At 45.6% G+C, this 21,397-nt stretch overlaps 1 protein-coding gene across 5 annotated transcripts in view; it reads left to right on the top strand.

The window, feature by feature from the left end:
* Nucleotides 1-21,397, top strand: part of LOC144691807 (cell adhesion molecule DSCAM) — a 545,084-nt gene that overhangs the window by 314,442 nt on the left and 209,245 nt on the right. For all 5 annotated transcript variants that reach the window (XM_078560312.1, XM_078560308.1, XM_078560310.1 and 2 more), the window contains exons 6-9: nucleotides 6,512-6,808; nucleotides 9,403-9,678; nucleotides 14,815-15,093; nucleotides 17,374-17,493. In XM_078560312.1, coding sequence (XP_078416438.1) covers nucleotides 6,512-6,808; nucleotides 9,403-9,678; nucleotides 14,815-15,093; nucleotides 17,374-17,493 — 972 coding nt within the window. The remainder of the gene's footprint in view (nucleotides 1-6,511; nucleotides 6,809-9,402; nucleotides 9,679-14,814; nucleotides 15,094-17,373; nucleotides 17,494-21,397) is intronic.

The raw sequence follows: 21,397 nt of genomic DNA, 5'->3' as shown, positions 1-21,397 counted from the left end.
CTGGCAGCATTAATGCGAGAAGAAAAATAACAGTGAGGTAAAATATCAATGTTCTATGACAACTAACAGACAGGTGTACATGGTGCTGAACCCCTCAATACCTCCCAAAGTCATCTTGCAACCTGATATATTGCAGGAAGAATGACAGCGTTATTTAAATCATTTATTGTATTAGTTTTAAGCGCCTGACACATATTGAGACACAAAATTCTGCTCAAAGTTACTCCGGCCGATTTGTGATTAGAGTCATGGGACTGGATTTCACAGAGGGTTGTGGAGTTGGGGGGTGTCGGGGGGGAGGGGTATTGCTGCCCCCCCCCTCTCCCCACCATTACAAGAATGGGTTGGGCGGCTGATGCACCTAAAAGAAGTCCACCCCGCAGCCATAACGCGCTGCAGGTGGGTTAAACAAGCAAAGAGTGAGACTTCCGCCACAGAAGGGAAAAAAACAGCTCGGACCAGGACTCTTATTTCTCAGTTTTTCCTGGTGTTCCATTTTAAGGTATACAAGGCCAGTTCGGACCAGTATTCTTAATTTCCAGTTTTTACTGTTTTTTTCCCTTCTGGGTCAGGAGCTGCTGGCCAATCTGATTGGCCGGCTGCTTTAGCAGTCCGAGCGGCATCAGGACTCAGTAGTGGGTGCTGCTGGGACCACAAGCAGGCCCACGAGAAAGAGTGATGGCATCCGGAATGAGGTAAGTCCTGGGCTTTAAGAGCGGGAAGGGATCCGGCAACCGAGGGAGAGGGGCTGGTGGGGGGAGGGGGGGCGGTGGGAGGCTGGGTTTCGGAGGACAGGTGAGGAGGTTAGATCGCAGAGGGTGTCCCCTATGAACACAGCGTACCCCTCCCCCAAAGGGCAGTCCCCCCCTTCCTTCCCACCTTTTATGCAGTACTCAAAAAGCAGCCTGTCCACTCCTACCCATCTGACCACACCAACCATACTATGGCGTAGGTAGCGTATTATCCGGGGTCAATTGGCTTAGTAACAAGCTCAAGTGACCCTTTATTATTTATTTTAAAATGGTGGGCAGGCTGCTGATGTTGGCACACACCCACCTACTGTGTTATGGAGGCAGCTCAGGGTGTGGGTACCACCGCTCGTATTTTACATGCTCCACACGCCCCCAGCTGCTACCGAAGACCCGCCTGGCGGGGGTGGGTGGGGCCTAAAATCCAGCCCATGGGTTTGACTATAGAAAGACTGATTCATTGCTCAGCATGAAGTTGCACCAAGAGCTTTCCTCTGAGTGTCGTGCAAAAGTTCTTGCAGAATTAATTTCTCTCAATAATATTCATTATAGCTCACCCAACATAACAGCTACATTTGAAAAGCCCACTCTTAGAGAGTAAACACCGGTGAACAGTTAGGAGACATAAGAAGAGGAGCAGGCTTCAAGACTGTTCCAACACTTAATTTGAAGATGGATGGCCTATGTCTTAACTCCATTTACCCACTTTTGCTCCATATTCCTTGATATCCTTACCCAACAAAAATCTTTTGATCTCAGTCTGGAAAATGTCTGTTGACTCACCTTTTAGTGGGAGAGAGTTTCACACTTCCAGTGTTGGTGTGGAAATCTGCTTCTTGATTTCACTCGAAATGGGCCTAGTTCTGACTTTAACATTTCCCTAGCAATGGGAAATAATCTTCCGTATCTACCCTTATCAAATCTACGATCACTTTAAATACCTGATTTGATCGCTCCTCGACTTTCTAAACTGAAGGGGAGTACGGACCTGAGATTACTCAACCTTTTCTCAGAACTTAACTCTTTAAGCCCTGGTATTATTTTGGTGAATTTGTACTGTACCTCTTTTAAGGCCTATATATATCCTTCCTGCAGTTTGGTGTTCAGAACTGAATTTCAGTTAGGGTCTGACCAAGGCACCATATAACTGAAGCATCATTTCCTCACTTTGGTATTTTAGTCTCCTTGAAATAAAGGCCAACTTTCCATTAACTTTTCTGATTACCTTTTGTGCCCATACACTGGTATTTAATAATTCTGGACACCACAGTCTGAGCCCACAGCACAAAATTGGTACCAAGATCAGCTTGGAACCATGAACGCAGACTCAGAATGCAAAGTAGTGCATGTTCCATTCCAACACATCACACTTGCAACTTGATTGACATAATTTCACCCCTTGCCCTCAATGCATCAACAAAATTGCAAATTTTTGAAAAGCCTTTATATTCGTGAGCGATGATTAATTACGTAAAACAGTCAATGAATTTCTAGAGATCGGTTAAAAAAATGTACCTAGGTGAAAATCAGTTGATTTTCAGAGATGATCAGATGGCTATGTAGCATCCCTCAGTATACAGTATCTATCTGACTTCCTGCATTGATGCACCAGGTACAAAAGTAAACTGGTCCAGAAAATACACAAAACAGACGCAAGTATAGAATTTGTTGCATAAATATGACAGTTCCAGTGCCACATACACCTGCACTGTGCTTGTGAGCATGTTAAAGACATGCAGAAAAACACTAATCCACATCCTCCACCAACGTTGAAATCTTGCACAATGAAAAGTGTTTTATTCCCAAAATGGCGGCTTCTCCAATGGTGGCGTGAGTTTTTTTTAGTGAACAGCTGGTCCTTATAGTACTTCTTTGCTTCAATTTGGTGTGTTTTTGACTCTCTTAATAGCCTCTATGTTTAATTTATTGAGGATAATATTGACTCCAATGAAAATAAAAATCATGAGGAATGTAAAGTGGGTTGTCGACTCATTATTCACCTTATAGCAGAGTCAAAATTGCCTCCAGTTCCTCCAGCAGTCTACTCAGGAATTGAGTCATGTGCAAGAAAGATGGCATTCAGGGGTATTCATTTCATACGTCGGTTTGGAGATGAGATGGCTTAGATTTTCATGGGGTCTCCTGGAATGGGGCATGATTTACCCCGGGCACTGCTGCTAGCCACCTGGAGAACTTTGCCCTTTATATTTCCCGCCGGAGCCTGACGCTCCATCCTCGCTCTGTGACACCGCTGTCCGCCATCATTGCAAAGCAAACTCCAGCATGGCGAGGTCACCGCTACCCACCCAGCCCAAAAAGCCTCGGGTGGTTCTTGGAAAGGAAGAAGACCCAGGCGCTCAGCGTGTTTCCTTTGTTGTTTCGCTGTAGCACCTAACCTCGACTAGCCAAGAGGAAGGCTTAAAGTGAGCCCTCTGGCAAGGCTGCCCTGTAAATGACAAATGAGATTTTGCAAGGGAAATCTAGTTATAGCTCTCCCTCTGAGTTTTTCCTCCTTTCCTTGAGAGTATCCAGTCACTGCTGGATGGCCTCCCCACTGTGACAGCATTGAGACTGGCATTTTTGAGTTAGCTGAGGTGGAGCATTGAAGTTACCTCAGCTTTGCCATCTGGGTTGTTGAAAGTCCAATGCACAATCACGTGCTGCCATCCCATGGTTCCTGACCTTCCGAAGAGACATTACTGTGACTACAAGAGCTGGTCAGAGGTCGGGTGTTCTATTGTGAGTGACTCACCTCTTGACTCCCCAAAGCCTTTCCACCACCTACAAGGCACAAGTCAGGTGTGTGATGGAATACTCTCCACTTGCCTGAATGAATGCAGCTCCCACAACACTCAAGAAGCTTAATACCATCCAGGATATGCAGCCCGGTTGATTGGCACCTCATCCACCCCTTTAAATATTTGCTCTGTCCATCAGTGGCAGCAGAATCACAGAATCACACAGTGCAGAAGAGGCCCTTCGGCCCATTGAGTCTGCACCGACACATGAGAAACACCTGACTTACCTACCTAATCCGACTTACCAGCACTTGACCCAGCAGTCAATTTACCAGCACTTGGTACAGCAGTGTGTACCGTCTACAAGATGCACTGAAGCAACTTACCAAGGCTCTTTTGACAGCAACTTCTAAACCTGCGACCTGTACCACCTGGAAGGACAAGGGCAGCAGATAGATAGGAACACCACCAGCTGCGAGTTCTGCTCCAAGCCACACTCCATCCTGACTCGGGACTATATCGCCATTCCTTCACTGTCGCTTGATCAAAATCCTGGACTCCCCTCCCTAACCGCACTGTGGGGGCCAGCATTCCACGGCCCCTGCCCTCCGGCAGGATACTACGGTCCCGCCGAATTAAATGGGGATTTAAATGGCTCACTGCATCCACCAGGGGGAGGCTCGCCACAGCGAGGATGTAAAACCCTGGCCTGGGTGTACCTAGACCACATGGACTGCAGTGGCTCAAGAAGGCGGTTCACCACCACCTTCTGAAGAAATGGAAATCAGCGATGGACCATTATTGTTGGCTTTGCCACTGATGCTCACATCCCATGAGCAAATTTAAAAAACCCGCCAAAGAACAGCATCTCATAAAATGCTACCCATATAAGAATGGATGAACTTCTTTTTTGGGAGTGCTGCAATGGAACTCAGCAACCCTGGGATAGAGAGAGGCTATTGTCTAAGGGTGATGCTACTGATCACCCACCCATTCCCACCACACCCAGTCAGTCCTCCTGGGGTACGTGGGCATTAGAAAAGACAGGGCCGGGTTCAGCTGCCTTCCACCACCCTTTCCTCTGTAGGTCAAATAGCCCAGGCTTATGCGTGGGTAGCAGCCAGTCAGGCGAGTTGCAGAGGCTGACTGCTACCAGGCGATCAAACCTTAGCAAGGAGTCAACATCTTTAAGATGAAAGCGGAGCAAAATAATTGAAGAAGGAGAGATGCTTAGTGCCTATTTAACAGTAGATTTGATAGAACAAATTCAGCTTCTCCTGATTTCCATGGGAACACTCGAGGGACTATTTCAATAAGCTGATTAGTGAAGAGAAACGAAGCAGAGAGTGACAGAAATTTAAATTGAAACCAACGTCAATCTTTACAGCTCTGAATGTACATCTTACCGAAGTATTTGAGGATGTACTGTCTAAAAATTAGAATATTTTAAATTGGCTGTCACCCTCAGCTCTCCTTCCTAAAATTAAACAGAATTATCATTTGCCCTGTGTCCTTTTGTTCATTTCTGTCTCCTTGATGATTATTCTACCCTCCCCCTCACCACCACCCCCCTCACCCCCCCCGCCGCCTTCACCCCTCCCACTTGTACTTCTTTAACCTAGTAAGCGGTGATAACACCTCCAGCAGGAAGGATTTGGATGAATTATTGAGCCCGAGAATGAGATGAGAAAGAGCTGAATTTTTTATGGGTAGTGTAACATAAGGATGGATGGGCTTCCATGTTATTTCAGCTCCGTGACACTGCCGGGTTCAGTGGGCTGAATTGTCCCTTCCACGGCAGTCAATGGAAGGGGTATCTGGACGGGATTTAAAATGGGAGGCCTCGTCCACCACGGCCTGGTTTAAATCTGGTGTCACAAGCGAGAATTCATCCCCATGGCTCCTCCCGAACAGAATCCTGTGTTGACGGCTGTATCCTTTTACAAGGCTAAAACTGAGAGATTATAACTGTCAGGAAAGACTGGGCAAGCTGTGGCTCTTCTCCCTGGAAAGGAAATGGCTGAGGCATCACCTGAGCGAGGTGATTTAAGATTGTGAAAGGGGTTTGCCAGGGGAGATGTGGAGGAAATGTGGCAAGTCCAGAAAGTAAAGGTCATGAATATAAGATAGTAACTAACAAATCCAATAGGGAATTCAGGAGGAATTTCTTTATCCAGGGTACATAAGAACTTAAGAAATAGGAGTAGAGGCCACATAGCCCGTTGAGCCTGCTCCGCCATTCAATATGATCATGGCTGATCTTTGTCTTCAACTTCGCTTTCCCGCCCACTCCCCATTTCCCTTGATTCCCTGAGAGATCAAAAATCCGTCTGTCTCAGCCTTAAATATATTCACCGGAGGAGCTTCCACAACCCTCGGAGGTAGAAAATTCCAAAGATTCTGTGCTGTAAATTGTATGTAATTCTACGTAACCCATACTAATATTACTTCAGTTCCATCAGATTGCCAGGCTTAGTGCTTTCTTCCTGTGTTACTGACTGTATCTTCAGCAATGTTTATTCAGTTGGCCTGCTCAATAACTCCTATCAGCCAGTGTCCTGGCCTTAGTGCTCCCTGCTGACTAAGGAGAAGAATTTCCTCGAGGTTCCCACTCATGGGCACTATGTGTGACCCAGAGGGGAAAGGTGTGTGTGTGTGTGTGTGTGTGTGTGTGTGTATGTCCATTAGGGAAGGGAAGGATTGGGCTCAGCTATGATACGCATCACAGTCAAAAGGATAGGCAATGGTTAATGTCTCTGTTATCCATAATGATGATTGTTGTTGGAGAAACCATTCCCCAAATGAGATAGTACCTTCAAGAAAAGACAGAAGAAAACTGAAGATCAAAATAAAAAGCGTTCAAAATAGGGACGTGTGAACATCGCCATGTCCAATATGGCCAAGGTTCCTCTTCAATAGGAATCACGTATTGCAGCAAAATGAACTGTTTTATTGGAATAAAATACAAATTATCTTTTGGCTTGGTTCCCGAGGGCTGACATTTTGCATCCATTCTGTTTGCAGACGGAACTCCCAAAGTGATCTCGTCTTTCAGCGAAAAGGTCGTGAGTCCCAATGAGCCCATTTCGCTAATGTGCAACGTGAAAGGAACCCCATCGCCAACCATCACCTGGACGCTGGACGACGACTCGATCTCAAGAGATGGGAGCCACCGCTTCAGCCAGTACATCACAACCGAGGGCAATATGGTCAGCCACCTAAATGTCACCAACACTCAGGTCCGGGATGGGGGAGTCTATCGGTGTTTGGCCAATAACTCTGCCGGAGTCGCCATGTATCAGGCTCGAATAAACGTAAGAGGTGCTTGTCAAATTAGCTCCTCAGAACACATAGTTCATTTCATTAGGATTGTAAAATCCATGCATTCTTAAGTTCTGTTTTTGAATTTTGAAATGGTCCTTTTGTCGTTGTTTATTTTGCAGATAATTGCCTTTCTCTCACTGTTACCATTCTTTCTTTTTTTTCTCCTTCCGCCCTCTCCTGTTGCCCTGGCTATTCTGATTTCCTTCATTTTCAGGCCTTCACAGGAATGATTTTCATTACCGTGTGAGCTCATGCCTCTCATAGGCCCTATTCATGCGACGCCACAGTGTGCCAAATAATCCAACCGGTATTCGTTCCCAAGGATTCTCTTGGCACCTGTCTCCTCATCTGTGCCCATTGTTCTTTTATTTCCCTAGTCGAACTGTTCTCAGTCAAGCCAAGTCAACTTATGTTGATGCGTTGGACCATCCTGAAGTAACACCAGTATTGCACCTGGATCTCATGACTTTACTTGACTCTTCAAGCCAAATAATTCCATGTGGGCAATTCATTAGTCGACCGTATGTGAATCAACGCCGTTTTCCTAAGCTGCCTATTGTTCTTTTTCATTATTATTGTTTTTGAATCAAATTAATTTCTGTCATCTCGTAGCATCATAATGACACCACTCCTGTTTTATAATTTGTGAGCAATTTGCTCCTGCAAACTCTGCACCAAAATTATTCCAGGGACAATTCAGGCAGCGACACAAGGAATCCTCCAGCTCGTTCATATAAACAGGGCTACTGTCATATGACAGAGCAGCCATTCTTCAGCTTCCAGAGCAGGAGTTTAGAGGTGAATCTCCTCTGGGATTTTTTGTAGCAAGAATCATCCTTTGCCAAAAAGAAAATCACATGAGGCTCCCGGGGCGAAATTAAAATAATTGCAATTTAAACTCATTTTGGAGTCACAATGATTGTCGTTTATCATACAAGAGGACTGCTAACAAAGATGTCTGCCATCAAAGAGACCTAGATAGGCAGTGTACTGATATATTTCTCTTCATTCTTTCATGGGCTGTGGGCATCACTGACAAGGCCCCATCCCTTATTGCCCTTGAGTTGAGTGGGCTTAAGGCCATTTCAGATGGCAGTTAAGCATCAACCACACATAACAATGAGTCATGCCTTTGAGGGTGATCAAATGATGTTTTGTGTCCATCATTGTGTCCACCATAGTTCCTGGCCAAAGACATGCTGAATTGTTGGAGAGGAAGGGAGAGAAAGAAGCCAACTCTAGCTCTGCTCAACCACTGCCTAGAGGTATTGACAGATATCTGGGACCCATTTGCCTCACTGCACACTTTTAATTGGCAGTAACGTAGCTAACAGAAAGCCCAGTTGCCTGTCTCCATTGATTGTCTGCGATAGTAAAATCCCCCGATCGTAAAGCAATCAAGAGCATCGCAGCCCTGGAATCGGGGGTATAACAATATGACATCAGATTCATGGAGCTAGTTTTATTAAGGTAAATGGTGGGAGGGGGTGCTGGGTCACCCTTAAAACGTGAAGATTGGCAGCCAGGTTAATAGTGAAAGGGAAAAGTGGCTGCATGAACAAATAAAAATCACAGTGTTAAAGGGGGCAAACTTTCCCCCTGTCGGGGAGGTTGTGCAGGGGTGGGCAGGGGCAGGGGCGGGCGCAGGCCCGATCGGTGCCCCCGATCAAGTCCGCGCCGCCATTTTACGTGGGTGGTTCAATTAAGCGCTGTGCACTCCCTGTGCGGGGTGGGGAGGGGGGCAGAGGAGGGTGAGGGGGTTCCCTGAGTCGGGGCCTGCGCACTTTCGCGCACTAAATCTCCCTGAGGCACTGAGATTGCTTTAAGTTTCAAAAATTTAAATAAAGAAAAGAAAAAAAACTTAAGACCTGTCCCCTCATATGACAGGGTCGCATGAACTGGGACATGTCAATCAATTTTTATAAAAATTTCTATTCAATTCATGAACACTTCATGAAAACGCCCGTGGATGAGGTTCCATGAAAAATGCGAAGGCCGCCTGGGCTCTTCGCCTGCCCCCCCGCCAGCCTTAAGGTTGGACGGGCGGCCCTGTTAATTATTTTAATTACTATTTAAATGGCCTTAATAGGCCTTTGACAGTTCGGCGGATGCGCAGCCAAGTCAGCTGCACGCCCGCCAAACTGAAAATCTAAATGATGCGTGGTGGTGTCGGGGCACCCGCCCAATGTCACCGCGCGTCATTTTATACATCGGCGAGCGGGCCCCGCCCCTGTTCACTGACCTGAAAATTCTGGCCAAAACATGTATTTAGCCAAGAACAGAATTAATGAGGTGAGAAAATAAGAGTTGTATTAAAAAAAAAACATTTCTAGAAAGGCACCATTGTGTTGTCATTGGACATTTATGAACATAGTTTTTACAATAAAAATACGGGAAATTTACCTTTAACATGTTCGGGAAGATTAGGCTTGTCACTCATTCTCTGAACCTTATGTCGTAATCAAATCAATGTAAGCTATCAGATATTTTTATTAATGCTTTTACAGTTGCATTTCTTTAAAAAAAAATTTGTTCTGTCTTTTACAGTTTCCATTGTTCCTATTTTTTTTGTTTTCTTGTATTTCTGATAGGACCTGCCAGTATACGGTCAATGAAAAATATCACGGCTATAGCAGGTCGTGATACCTATATTCATTGCCGGGTGATTGGCTATCCATACTATTCGATCAAGTGGTACAAGAATTCCAATCTCCTGCCCTTTAATCACCGCCAGGTGGCATACGGGAACAATGGGACCTTAAAGCTCTCTGATGTACAGAAAGACGTGGATGAGGGAGAGTACATCTGCAATGTGCTTGTCCAACCTCAGCTGTCTACCAGTCAGAGTGTTTATGTAGCTGTCAAAGGTAAGGACAAGTCTGGAACGAGAAAGACACCGTACAGTAAAAGACTAGCAATAGCTTCCAGGTTGCATCAGCAGCTGATGTTGGCCAAGTGATGTGTATTGTTGGGCAGTGATGCAGCAAAGTAACTGGGACTAGGGAGGGGGTGGAACATATCTGACTGACCTTTGCTGTTGACATAGATTGTGTTCAGCTGGGAGGTATGGGTTGGGAGGATACAGAATGGAAAGGGGGAGCTTTGGGGGAAATGGTAGCCAGTGGAAGGCAAAATGAGGAATTTTGCATCTGCGAGTACAGCACTCTGGATCAATTGAACCATCCAGCACAAAATGGAATGTCTATTACCCTGCTGTTCTGGTTTACACTATGTTAAGAAACATTTGTAAACCTCCTACTGGGAGTGAATTAAGAACAAGATAAGGTTTACTACTCAATGAATTGTTCCCTCATAGCTGTTTACTCATAGAAACTTATAATTTCATCATATCACTTGTCTCACCATCTATCCTTTCCGCTTTGTTAAAACATACGTTTTAGGAACAGTTCAATGGCAGTAACTTTAATAAGCCTATCCTTTTAATCAATCAATCCTGTTAATCTGTCTTTATCTGTCAGTGTTCTTTTTGGTCAGTGCTTCTTTGAATTGTCCCCTCTTCAGCCTGCTGAGCTCCAGATCTCCTATGCTACACACTTTTCTTCCTCCCTGCATCCCCACCGTACTGAAAGCAAGAGCAACATCGGTTTCGACACTGTTTAATCCTTTGCAGAACCAGAAAACTGCAGAATTCCTCACCTCCTTCAACCTTTCTTTCCCTCATCATTCATCAGGCTTTCAAATTAGAATTTTGCTGTCAATTTCTCAATCCTTCTGGATTTACCTTGGATTTCATTTCTTCAATCGTGATTGTTTCCTGCACAAATGGACTTGCTCCCCTCATCCTGGTTTCCTAATTAAAAAATAAACCTGTTCTTATGGTGATTACTACTTGACAGTCACCACAAAATGTCCTCCTCTCTCCGTTATGTTCGTTCCATGCCTAGCTGTCACAAACTCACTTATTTGAGCTCTGCAATAAGTAGGTTCTGCAATTTTCACAGTCCTTGGAGCTGAGCCCAGGAATCCTCTTAACTGCTCAACTCAGCAACTTCACAAAATGTTGTATTCATTCTACAAATAGAGAGAGCCGAATGCAGCACGATCGTTTCGAATTCAGTCTAATCACCTGCGCAAAAAAAAAAGGCCAACTTTTCTTTAGCTGGGCAGGAAGCAAGTCAGAAGAATGAACAGATATTCAGACAAAAGCAAAACACCGTGGATGCTGGGAATCTGAAATAAAAACAGAAAATGTTGGAAATACTCGACAGGTCACGGTGCATCTATGGAGAGACTTGTCAACTCCCTTATTCTCTTCACAGTTGCTGCCTAACCTGCTGAGTATTTCCAGCATTTTCTTTTCTTATGCCAGATATTTCTTGAAGCCTTAAAGTTACTCACCTTGCTATGGTGATAGGTTTTTAGATGTCAACTGTTTTGAGCGTTGGCAAAACATTTTTTCCTACATAATTTGTATTTTGGGAAGAAGTAAACAACATGAGTTACCTCAGCTTCGTCAATTGACCCTTTTCATGGTTCAGTCAGGGTAACCTGACTTCAGATGGTTTAGGACCTTTCGGTTCAATAAGACCTTTCGGTTAAATAAGCTCTTTTATTTTTGCTGGATTGGCCTCCAGCTATTGGCCTCTCACCTTATTTAATAGTGTCTTGAACTTATTTACACTGCCCACTTCTTTTATTGTGGCACAATGGGTGGCATTCCTACCTCTGAGTCAGAAGCTCAGGTTCCAGTCCCACTCCAGGACTTGGTGGCCAAGGAAGGTGCATTCATACCGCAGCCAAACAGGTTGATATCAACCTGCAAGTCTTTCCAACACACACCGATGACAGGTTGTAAGAGCGGGAGAGAGTCCTGGTCAGCCATTTGATGGAAAAAAACGTTGGAGCGTTGGAAGCAGGTCAGAGGAGGTTTACCAGACTAATACCTGGAACGGGCGGGTAGTCTTATGAGGAAAGGTTGGACAAGCTAGGCTTGTATCCACTGGAGTTTAGAAGAGTAAGAGACTTGCTTGAAACGTATAAGGTCCTGAGGGGACTTGACAGGGTGAATGTGGAGAGGATGTTTCCTCTTGTGGGAGAATCTAGAACTAGGGGTCACTCTTTAAAAATACGGGGTCGCCCATTTAAAATGGAGATGAGGTGAAATTTTTTATCTCAGAGGGTCGTGAGTCTTTGGAACTCTCTTCCTGAAAAGGCAGTGGAAGCAGAGTCTTTTAATATTTTGAAGGCAGAGGTGGATAGGTTCTTGGTAAGCAAGGAGGTGATAGTTTATTAGGGGTAGGCGGGATGCAAATTTGAGGTTACTATCAGATCAGCCATGATCTTATTGAATGGTCTACTCCTGCTCTTTGCTTGTATGTTTGTATCCATAGCTCCAGACTAAAATATGCAAGTAAAAGTGCATGTTGCCACAGCGACTTGTACTCTCTGAGTGACCTGCAACACACCACTACCACTTCTTTTATTACTTCTCAATGCCCTCATTTTTAACAAGTATGCACTAATATTTGATACTAGAAAGTACAATTGTTTAGATGTCTCTCGTTCATTTGGTTAGTAATCTAGAAGGCTTCAATTAGCTCAAAGTCCCCTTTCCAAAGAAAAGCTCAATTTCCTTAAACTTTACTCATAATTCCTCATATCTATTATTGTTTTAGTTGCTTGCCTCCATTTCCTCTTCCATATAGAATTGCACTTTCACTGTTGCAGAATAAGGACATTTAAAGTCATTTGAAACTGGGCTGAAAACGTGGGCTGGATTTTATGGGGGCTGCAGGGTGCGGGGGTTGGTAGTGTACTGCTCGCCTCCCCAGAAGAAAAGTCAGTTCCAAACCGACCAGCTTTGGACAAAGCCACCCCGCAGCCATAACATGCTCTGGTTGCCCTTAAAAAGATGAGGGTCTGACTTCTGCCCCTCAGTCGGAGGAAGCCCCACCTTTGAGAGCTGCTGGACAATCTGTTTGGCTTGGCAGCTCTTGCAGTCCCAGCTGCGCCCACTACCCCTCTTCTGGAGCTGCTGGGATGGCAAGGAGGCCCCTGGATGAAGAGGACATAGCCACCGCCACCAGAGAGAGTTAAGTCATGGGTTTTGGATGGGGAGGGATTGGGGAGCCTAGGGAGTGGTATGAGGTGGGTGGAGACCAGGCAAAGAGTTGGGGGAGGAAATGCCCCCAGTTTGCACAGGGCACCCCTGAATTATGTTTTTTTTATTCGTTCATGGGATGTGGGCGTCACTGGCAAGGCCAGCATTTCCTACCCATCCCTAATTGCCCTTGTTCGGAGGGCATTTAAGAGTCAACCATATTGCTGCGGGTCTGGAGTCACATGGAGGCCAGACCAGGTAAGGGCAGCAGATTTCCTTCCCTAAAGGGGCATTAGTGAACCAGATGGGTTTTTACAACAATCAGCAATGGTTTCGTGGTCATCATCAGACTTCTTAATTCCAATTTTTAAAAATTGAATTCAAATTTCACCATCTGCCGTGGTGGGATTTGAACCCCGGTCCACAGAGCATTATCCTGGGATTCTGGATTTCTAGTCCAGTGACAATACCACCACCTCCGCTGGAAACATGCCTGGCCCCATGTTTATAAGCAAAGTACTAAACCTATTATGCGGTCCTCACAATCATCTAAAGGTTATAAGCAGTGAACTAAAGTGTAAAGTCAGAAGTGTAAAATTAACAGCAAGGTTTTCTTACTAGAAGCAGTTTATTTTTGTGGTGTCTGTTTATTTGAATTAATCCCCTACTAAAGACATTCACAAGCTCTTTTGAAAAGAGCTAGTTAAATATCTAATGTATGTAAGAGCAAATCAAAATGATTGATAAAAACAAAAAACTACCTGCTGAGTTTTTCCAGGTAATTCTGTTTTTGTTCAAAATGATTGATCCCTGTTTGCAACAGAAGCTGCTGAGATTGTGGACATATTCCGGGCAAACGGTAACTGTTCAATAATGTCAGCTCGGCTTTATTAGTGCTGGTAGCTCTGGGTCAGGAAGATAAAAATTCAAGCCCCTCTCCTCTAATCTAGGCTGGCCCTCCTATGCAGCACTGAGGGAGTGCTGAGCTGTCTGAATTTCTGATCATTCCAGCTTCTCCAAGTTTAACCCATCTGCTATAGTACTCTGGCTTTGGGTCAAATCAATGTGGACTTAAACATCATCCCAGGGCTCAAGTCCTTAAATTGAGTAACGCCTCAGTACAGCATTGAAGAAGTTTTGCAGTATTTGAGTGTCAGGCTCTTTGGACAAAGGATAACTTAAAATTGTGATCAAAAGGCTGTTGAAATGGTCACTTTAGGCCTGGATTTACTTGGAGACTGTTCACAATCTTGATGTCGTATTTGACCTGGAGATGAGCTTATGACTACATATCTGTGTTCCCATTAAGACTGCTTATTTCTACCTCCATTGCAACAACAGACTCTGCCCTTTCCTCAACTCAGCTGCTGTTCAAACTCTCATTTGGACTATTCCAGTGCACTTATGGGCCTCCCATCTTTCTCAGTCTATAAACTTGAGCTCATCCAAACTTCTGTTGCCCATATCCTAACTTGCAACATTACCATTCACCCATCATCTCCTAAAAAAACCTATCTAGCATAACATCCTACTGTCTCACACGGTAAGTAGCTCACATCAATCCAGAACATGGTGGCCACAAACTTCCTCAAGGCTGTCCCAGGATAACCACTATAACTTCATCAAAAGTACGTAAAGAGGTTTCTTCCACATTTCTTTTGCAGTTACAGTAGCGCATTTTATCCCTGGCATCTGCTGATTGCCTCCCCAGTGATATCCTTGGCATCATTAGGAACATGTCACAGTCAGGGGCAAACCAGGGTCCTATTTCTCAGCGGTCAGTAGCTGTTGCTAAGCAAATTTTGTGGGCCGTTGGATTGTCCATGTAATCTCATTGGTTGTTATGTTGAATTTGATGAAGCATAGCTGCCTTCAGAAAGCAAAATTCTTATCCACGGGCACATTTACTTGGACAGTGTGTTAACTAATTTTTCTCTGTCAGTCCCACCTTTTATTCAGCCTTTTGAATTCCCAAGATTCTCCATCGGACAACGAGTGTTCATCCCCTGTGTGGTCATCTCAGGCGACTTGCCTATCAGAATCACTTGGCAGAAGGATGGTCGTCCAATCCCTGCGAGCCTAGGGGTTACCATTGACAAAATTGACTTCACCAGCTCTTTGAGGATTTCCAACCTCTCGCTGATGCACAACGGGAACTATACATGTATCGCCAGCAATGACGCAGCGGCTGTGGAACACCAGAGCCAGTTGATTGTTCGAGGTAATGTGCAATTCTGCAACTCTACATCAAAAGGCTCCAACTAGAGGCCAATGACAGTAACCTTGCCGATATTCTGATATGCAGGATGACTGTGAAAGAGGTTGGCAAACAAACTGCAGGGTGCACCAAAGGGCAAGTGTTGTGAGGTTGCCTCCAATGGGTCTTCTCACATTAGTATACTCCAGCCTTGTGCAAGGATGAGATTAAATTTATGCAGCATGGATTCTTGAACCAAGCCCCAGCTTCTCCAATCTTTCCACATAACTGAAGACCCTCATTCCTGGAATCATCCCGTGCGAATTTTTTCCGCGCCCTCTCTAAAGCCTTCACATCCTTCCTAAAGTGCGGTGCCCGGAACTGGATGCAATGGCAGGATTTATGGGCCCCACCACGGACAGGAATAAAGGGTAACAGGTCTCAAAATTACTGGTCCCTGCTGACTTGCCAGTTTCCTGACACCTTTCCCAGCACTGGTCATGTAGGAGGAGGTGAGTTCAGGACCCGCAAAGAGCCTTGTTAATGTTAGGTAATGGAAGCCAACTGAGATTTTCTGTTGGGCTTCTGGTTTCCAGAAGTGATGTTGGGGGGCATTTCAACTGCCTGGAGACATCACCTAGTGGCAGGCTGGAGGGTCAGCACTCCACAAAGGCCTCTAGGCTCTCCCTGCCTGCCTGGGTTTAGGTGCAGCCAAAGGCTGTCCTGTAAAGGGATTCCCCACCCCCGCCACCCCACCCCCACAGTGGTAACCTGGCTGACTTTTCTATTTTTTAACTAAAAGTTTCAGAAGTTGCTGAGAGGTGCCTCCATGTTGAAAGGCCCTCTCAGTTACTTACACCTCATAGCACCCGGTTGCTTCACTCAAGCTGGGAAGCGTCTGATTGGCCCTCCAGGGAACCTGTCTCCATGACAGTTAAAGGGGCGCCCTGATGATAATCCCAACAAGTGACTGCCTCCTCCCTCACCATCCGTTCCCTCCCCACCGTCTCCCCGGCGGCATATTTGCGACCTGGAAACAGTCTCCTGCCGTCAATGTGAAAATTTAGCATAATACTCCGGTCAAGGCAGAACCAATGTTTTATAAAAGTTCATCATAACTTCCTTGCTTTTGTACTCTATGCCTCTGTTTGTAAAGTCCAGCATCCCTACCTGATTAACCTCTTTCTCAACCTGCCCTGCCACCTTCAACAATTTGTGTACATATGCCCCCAGGTCTCTCAGTTCCTGTACCCTCTTTAGAATTGCGCCCCTAGTTTTATATCTCCTCTCTTCTTTCTTCTGACCAGAATGCATCACTTCACACTTTGCTGCATTGAATTCCGTCTGCCATGTGTCCACCCATACCACCTGTGTCCCCTTGAAGCCTATCACTATCCTCCTCACAGTTCACAATAATTCCAAGGTTGTGTCATCTGCAAAGTTTGAAATTTTGCCCTGTACACCCAAGTCAAGGTCATTAACATATATGAAGAAAAGCAACGATCCTAACTCTGACCCCTAAGGAACCTCCCCATATACCTTCCTCCAGTCTGAAAAACAACCATTCACCACTACTCTTTCTTTCCTGTCACTCTGCTAAATTCATATCCATACTGCCACTGTCCCTGCTTTCCCATGGGCTTCAAATTTGCCAGCAAGCGGATTATATGGCACTTTATCAAGTGCCTTTTGGACGTCCATGTACATCACATCAAGAACGTTACCCTACCAACCCTCTGTGACCTGATCACTGCCACACTGGCTGCATGTGTAATCAAAAATTCAGTTGGACTCAGGATTTGTCATTATCAGTGAAGCAAACTCATAGGGCGGAATTTTACACCAGGGGGATTTTATGGCCGCGCCGAAGTCAATAGACTTTTGAATGACTCGACACATTTTATGGCCCCACCCCCGCCGTGACGGGGCTGTGAAATTCCACCCATAGCCTCCTCTGCTGTATGATGCTGTGATATCAATTTTGGGCTTCCCAAAAGAATGTAGAACCAGCTGATTTCAGTCGTGCCAACAAAGGGGGTGGGGGGCGGGGTGGGGGGTGGTGGGTCTTACTCCGAATCGCTTGCCGATGCTCCCTTACAGAAAATGTGTATCCACTCAGATGAAGCAGCAATGGGATGTCAGTGATCACGGAAACACACCCCAGCATGAGACAGTAGAACAAAGCGACCCAACTGAGAATCATATGATTTCATTTTGTCACGGAGAATTACCCGAGTTAGGAATTTCCATTTGGTGGATGTAATTCTGGTTTTAACCGCTATTTTTGATGTGTGCTTCTTTCAGTTCCTCCCCGCTTTGTGGTACAGCCCACTGACCAGGATGGTATTTATGGGAAATCTGTCATACTGAACTGCTCTGCCGAGGGTTACCCGGTACCGACCATTGTGTGGAAATACTCCAAAGGTATCATTTCAAACTTAGCCTCAAAGTTAATTATCCTGATTGTTGGAATGCTGTCGGTGAAAATGTTAATCTATGGGATCACATTTGATGGCAAAATACGAAAGGTCGGGATTGGAGGGTGTACTGGATTATGCTGCCTTTGAGCTGGATCACTTGTCTACATTTGTTACGATCTGATGAGGAGCTGTTAAAGTTTAAAGAAGAAATCCGGTCACCCAGGAATGAACCAACAGAACTATGCCACAAAGATCTCACGATTTTTAACAAAAACAGACTTTGTTGTATACATAAAGCGAAATTAAACAAAGTAAACACTACTAACTTAACACTATAGCTTATAGAGACTTATGATATAAACTGAGTCCTACTTTATATTCCCCCTCCACCCCCCCACCCACCCACTCCCCTGCAAGAGTTTTCTTATCTTACAAAATCCTTAAAGTTTATTCATATTTCTGGGGACCAACCCAAAAGGTTTATCCCCACTCTCTGGAAGTCACTCTGATTTTTCTTCAGTGTTCCAGCTATTTGCCAAGGTACAAGATTTCATGGGGGGTCCTTCCATTAACTTCTGGCTAACCGACCCTCCAATTTCTTTACCAACCTCTCAACTATAGATTCCATAGCTCTGGCCAAAGCTTAGGACATCAGAAAACACCCCTGGTTTCCAATAGCCCGCTGCTTTGGTTTCAAACTGTAACCATACTGATTATTTCCAGAAGTCCAACTGCAACAAGGTTAACTGCCTTTTATTGAGGATTACAATAGATTTCACCCTTTAGCTTCAAATTAAAAAATCTTCCAGGCATTTTTTTCACCTTTCCAACTTTGCCTTACATGAATACTAGCTCACAATCACAGGCTGCGTCTTGGATGATAGATCTATCAGATAGTCTACTTCAGGTGTCAGGGGGCAGGGCAAGGGGGCAATGGTGTAGTGGTATTGTTGCTGGACTAGTAATCCAGAGACCCAGGGTAATACCCTGGGGACATGGGTTTGAATCCCACCACGGCAGATGGTGGAATTTGAATTCAATAAAAACCTGGAATTAAAAGTCCATTAAACCATTGTTGATTGCCAGGAAAAATCCATCTGGTTCACTAATGCCCTTTAGGGGAGGAAATCTGCCGTCCTTAACTGGTCTGGCCTACATGAGACCCCAGACACACGGCAATGTGGTTGTCTCTTATTTGCCCTCTGAAATGGCCCAGCATGCCACTCGGTTATATCAAACTGTTACAAAGTCTCAAAAAAGGAATGAAACTGGACGGACCACCTGGCATCAACATAGGCACCGGAAACGACAATGGTAAACTCAGCCCTGTAGACCTTGCGAAGTCCTCCTTACTAACATCTGGGGGCTCATGCCAAAATTGGGAGAGCTGTCTCACAGACTAGGAAAGCAACAGCCTGACATAGTCATATTCATGGAATCGTACAGATAATGTCCCAGACACCACCATCACCATCCCTGGGTATGTCCTGTCCCACCGGCAGGTGGCACAATGGTAGACAATCAGGAGGGAGTTGCCCTGGGAGATCTCAACTTCAACTCTGGACCTCATGGCATCAAGTCAAACATGGGCAAGAAAACCTCCTGCTTGTTACCATGTACTGCCCTCCCTCACCTGATGAATCAGTGCTCCTCCATGTTGAACACTACTTGGAGGAAGCACTGAGGGTGGCAAGGGCACAGAATGTACTCTGGGTGGGGGACTTCAATGTCCATCACCAAGAGTGGCTCGGTAGCACCACTACTGACCGAGCTAGCTGAGCCCTAAAGGACTTGATGGCGGGAAAACCATTCTTGACCTCATCCTCACCAAGTCCATGACAGTATCAGTAGGAATGACCACCTCACAGTTGTTGTGGAGACGAATTTCTGCCTTCACATTGAGGATACCCTCCATTGTGTTGTGTGGCACTACCACCATGCTAAATGGGATTGACTTTGAACAGATCTAGCAACTCAAGACGGGGCAGCCATGAGGCGCTGTGGGCCATCAGCAGCAGCAGAATTGTACTCAAACACAATATGTAACCTCAAGGCCCTCAAACCTCCTCTCTACCATTATCACCAGGTCAGGGGATCAACCCTGGTTCAATGGAGGGGGCAGGAGTAGCACCAGGCATACCTAAAAATGAGATGTCAACCTGGTGAAGCTATAACACAGCACTACTTGCATGCCAAACAGCATAAGCAGCAAGTGGTAGACAGAGCTAAGCACTCCCACAACCAATAGATCAGACCTAAGCTCGGCAATCCTGACGCATCCAGTTGTGAATGGTGGTGGACAATTAAACAACTCGCTGGAGGAGGAAGCTCCACAAGTATCTCCATCTGCAATAATAGGGGAACCCAGCACATCAGTGCAAAAGATAAGGCCGAAGCATTTGCGTCAATCTTCAGCCAGAAGTGCCGAGTGGATGATCCATCTCGGCCTCCTCTGTAGGTCCCCAGCATCACAGATGCCAGTCTTCAGCCAATTCGATTCACTCCACACGATACCAAGAAACGGCTGAAGGCACTTGGTACTGCAAAGGCTATGGGCCCTGACAATATTCCAGCAATAGTACTGAAGACTTGTGCTCCAGAACTTTCTGTGCCCCTAGCCAAGCTATTCCAGTACAGCTATAACACTGGGATCTACCCGGCTATGTGGAAAATTGCCCAAGTATGTCCTGTACACAAAAAGCAGGACAAATCCAACCCAGCCAATTACAAACCCCATCAGTCTACTCTCCATCATCAGTAAAGTAATGGAAGGGGTCTTCAACAGTGCTATCAAGTGGCGCTTGCTTAGCAATAACCTGCTCACTGTCGCCCAGTTTGGGTTCCACCAGGGCCTCTCAGCTCCTGACCTCATTGCAGCCTTGGTTCAAACATGAACAGAAGCGCTGAACTCCCATGGTGAGGTGAGAGTGACTGCTCTTGAAATGAAGGCCGCATTTGACCAACTGTGGCATCGAGGAGCCCTAGCAAAACTGGATTCAATGGTAATCAGGGGGAAAGCTCTCCACTGGTTGGAGTCATACCTAGCACAAAGGAAGATGGTTGTGGTTGCTTCAGGACATCACTGCAGGAGTTCCTCAGAGGTAGTGTCCTAGGCCCAACCATCTTCAGCTGCTTCATCAATGACCTCCCGTCCATCATAAGGTCAGAAGCGGAGATGTTCGCTGATGATTGCACAATGTTCAGCACCATTCGTGACTCCTCAGTTACTGAAGCAGTCCATGTCCGAATGCAGCAAGATTGTACAATATCCAGGTTTGGGCTGACAAGTGGCAAGTAACATTCGCACTACACTAGTATCAGACAATGACCATCTCCAACAAGACAGAATCTAACCATCACCCCTTGACAGTCAATGGCATTACCATCATGGAATGCCCCATTATCAACATCCTGGTGGTTGCCTTTGACCAGAAACTGAACTAACTAGCCATTTAAATACTGTGGCTACAAGAACAGATTGGAGCCTGAGAATCCTGCAACAAGTAACTCACCTCCTGACTCCCCAAAGCCTGTCCACCATCTACAAGGAAAAAGTCAGGAGTGTGATGGAATACTCCCCACTTGTCTGGATGAATGCAGCTCCAACAACACTCAAGAAGCTTGACACCGTGCAGGACAAAGTAGCCCACTTGATTGGCACCACATCTACAAACATTCACTCCCTCCACCACTGACGCACAGTAACAGCAGTGTGTACCATCTACAAGATGCACTGCAGGAATTCACCAAGGCTCCTTTGACGGCACCTTCCAAACCCATGACCACTACCATCTAGAAGGACAAGGGCAGCAGATAGATGGGAACACGACACCTAGAAACACCCCTCCAAGTCACTCACCACCCTGATTTGGAAATATATCACCGTTCTTTCACTGTCGCTGGGTCAA

Source organism: Cetorhinus maximus, chromosome 16 (assembly GCF_964194155.1).
Source record: "Cetorhinus maximus chromosome 16, sCetMax3.hap1.1, whole genome shotgun sequence".
Lineage (NCBI taxonomy): Eukaryota > Metazoa > Chordata > Chondrichthyes > Lamniformes > Cetorhinidae > Cetorhinus > Cetorhinus maximus.
The sequence above is the reverse complement of the archived record's forward strand: the minus strand, read 5'-3'. Positions and strand labels throughout refer to the sequence as shown.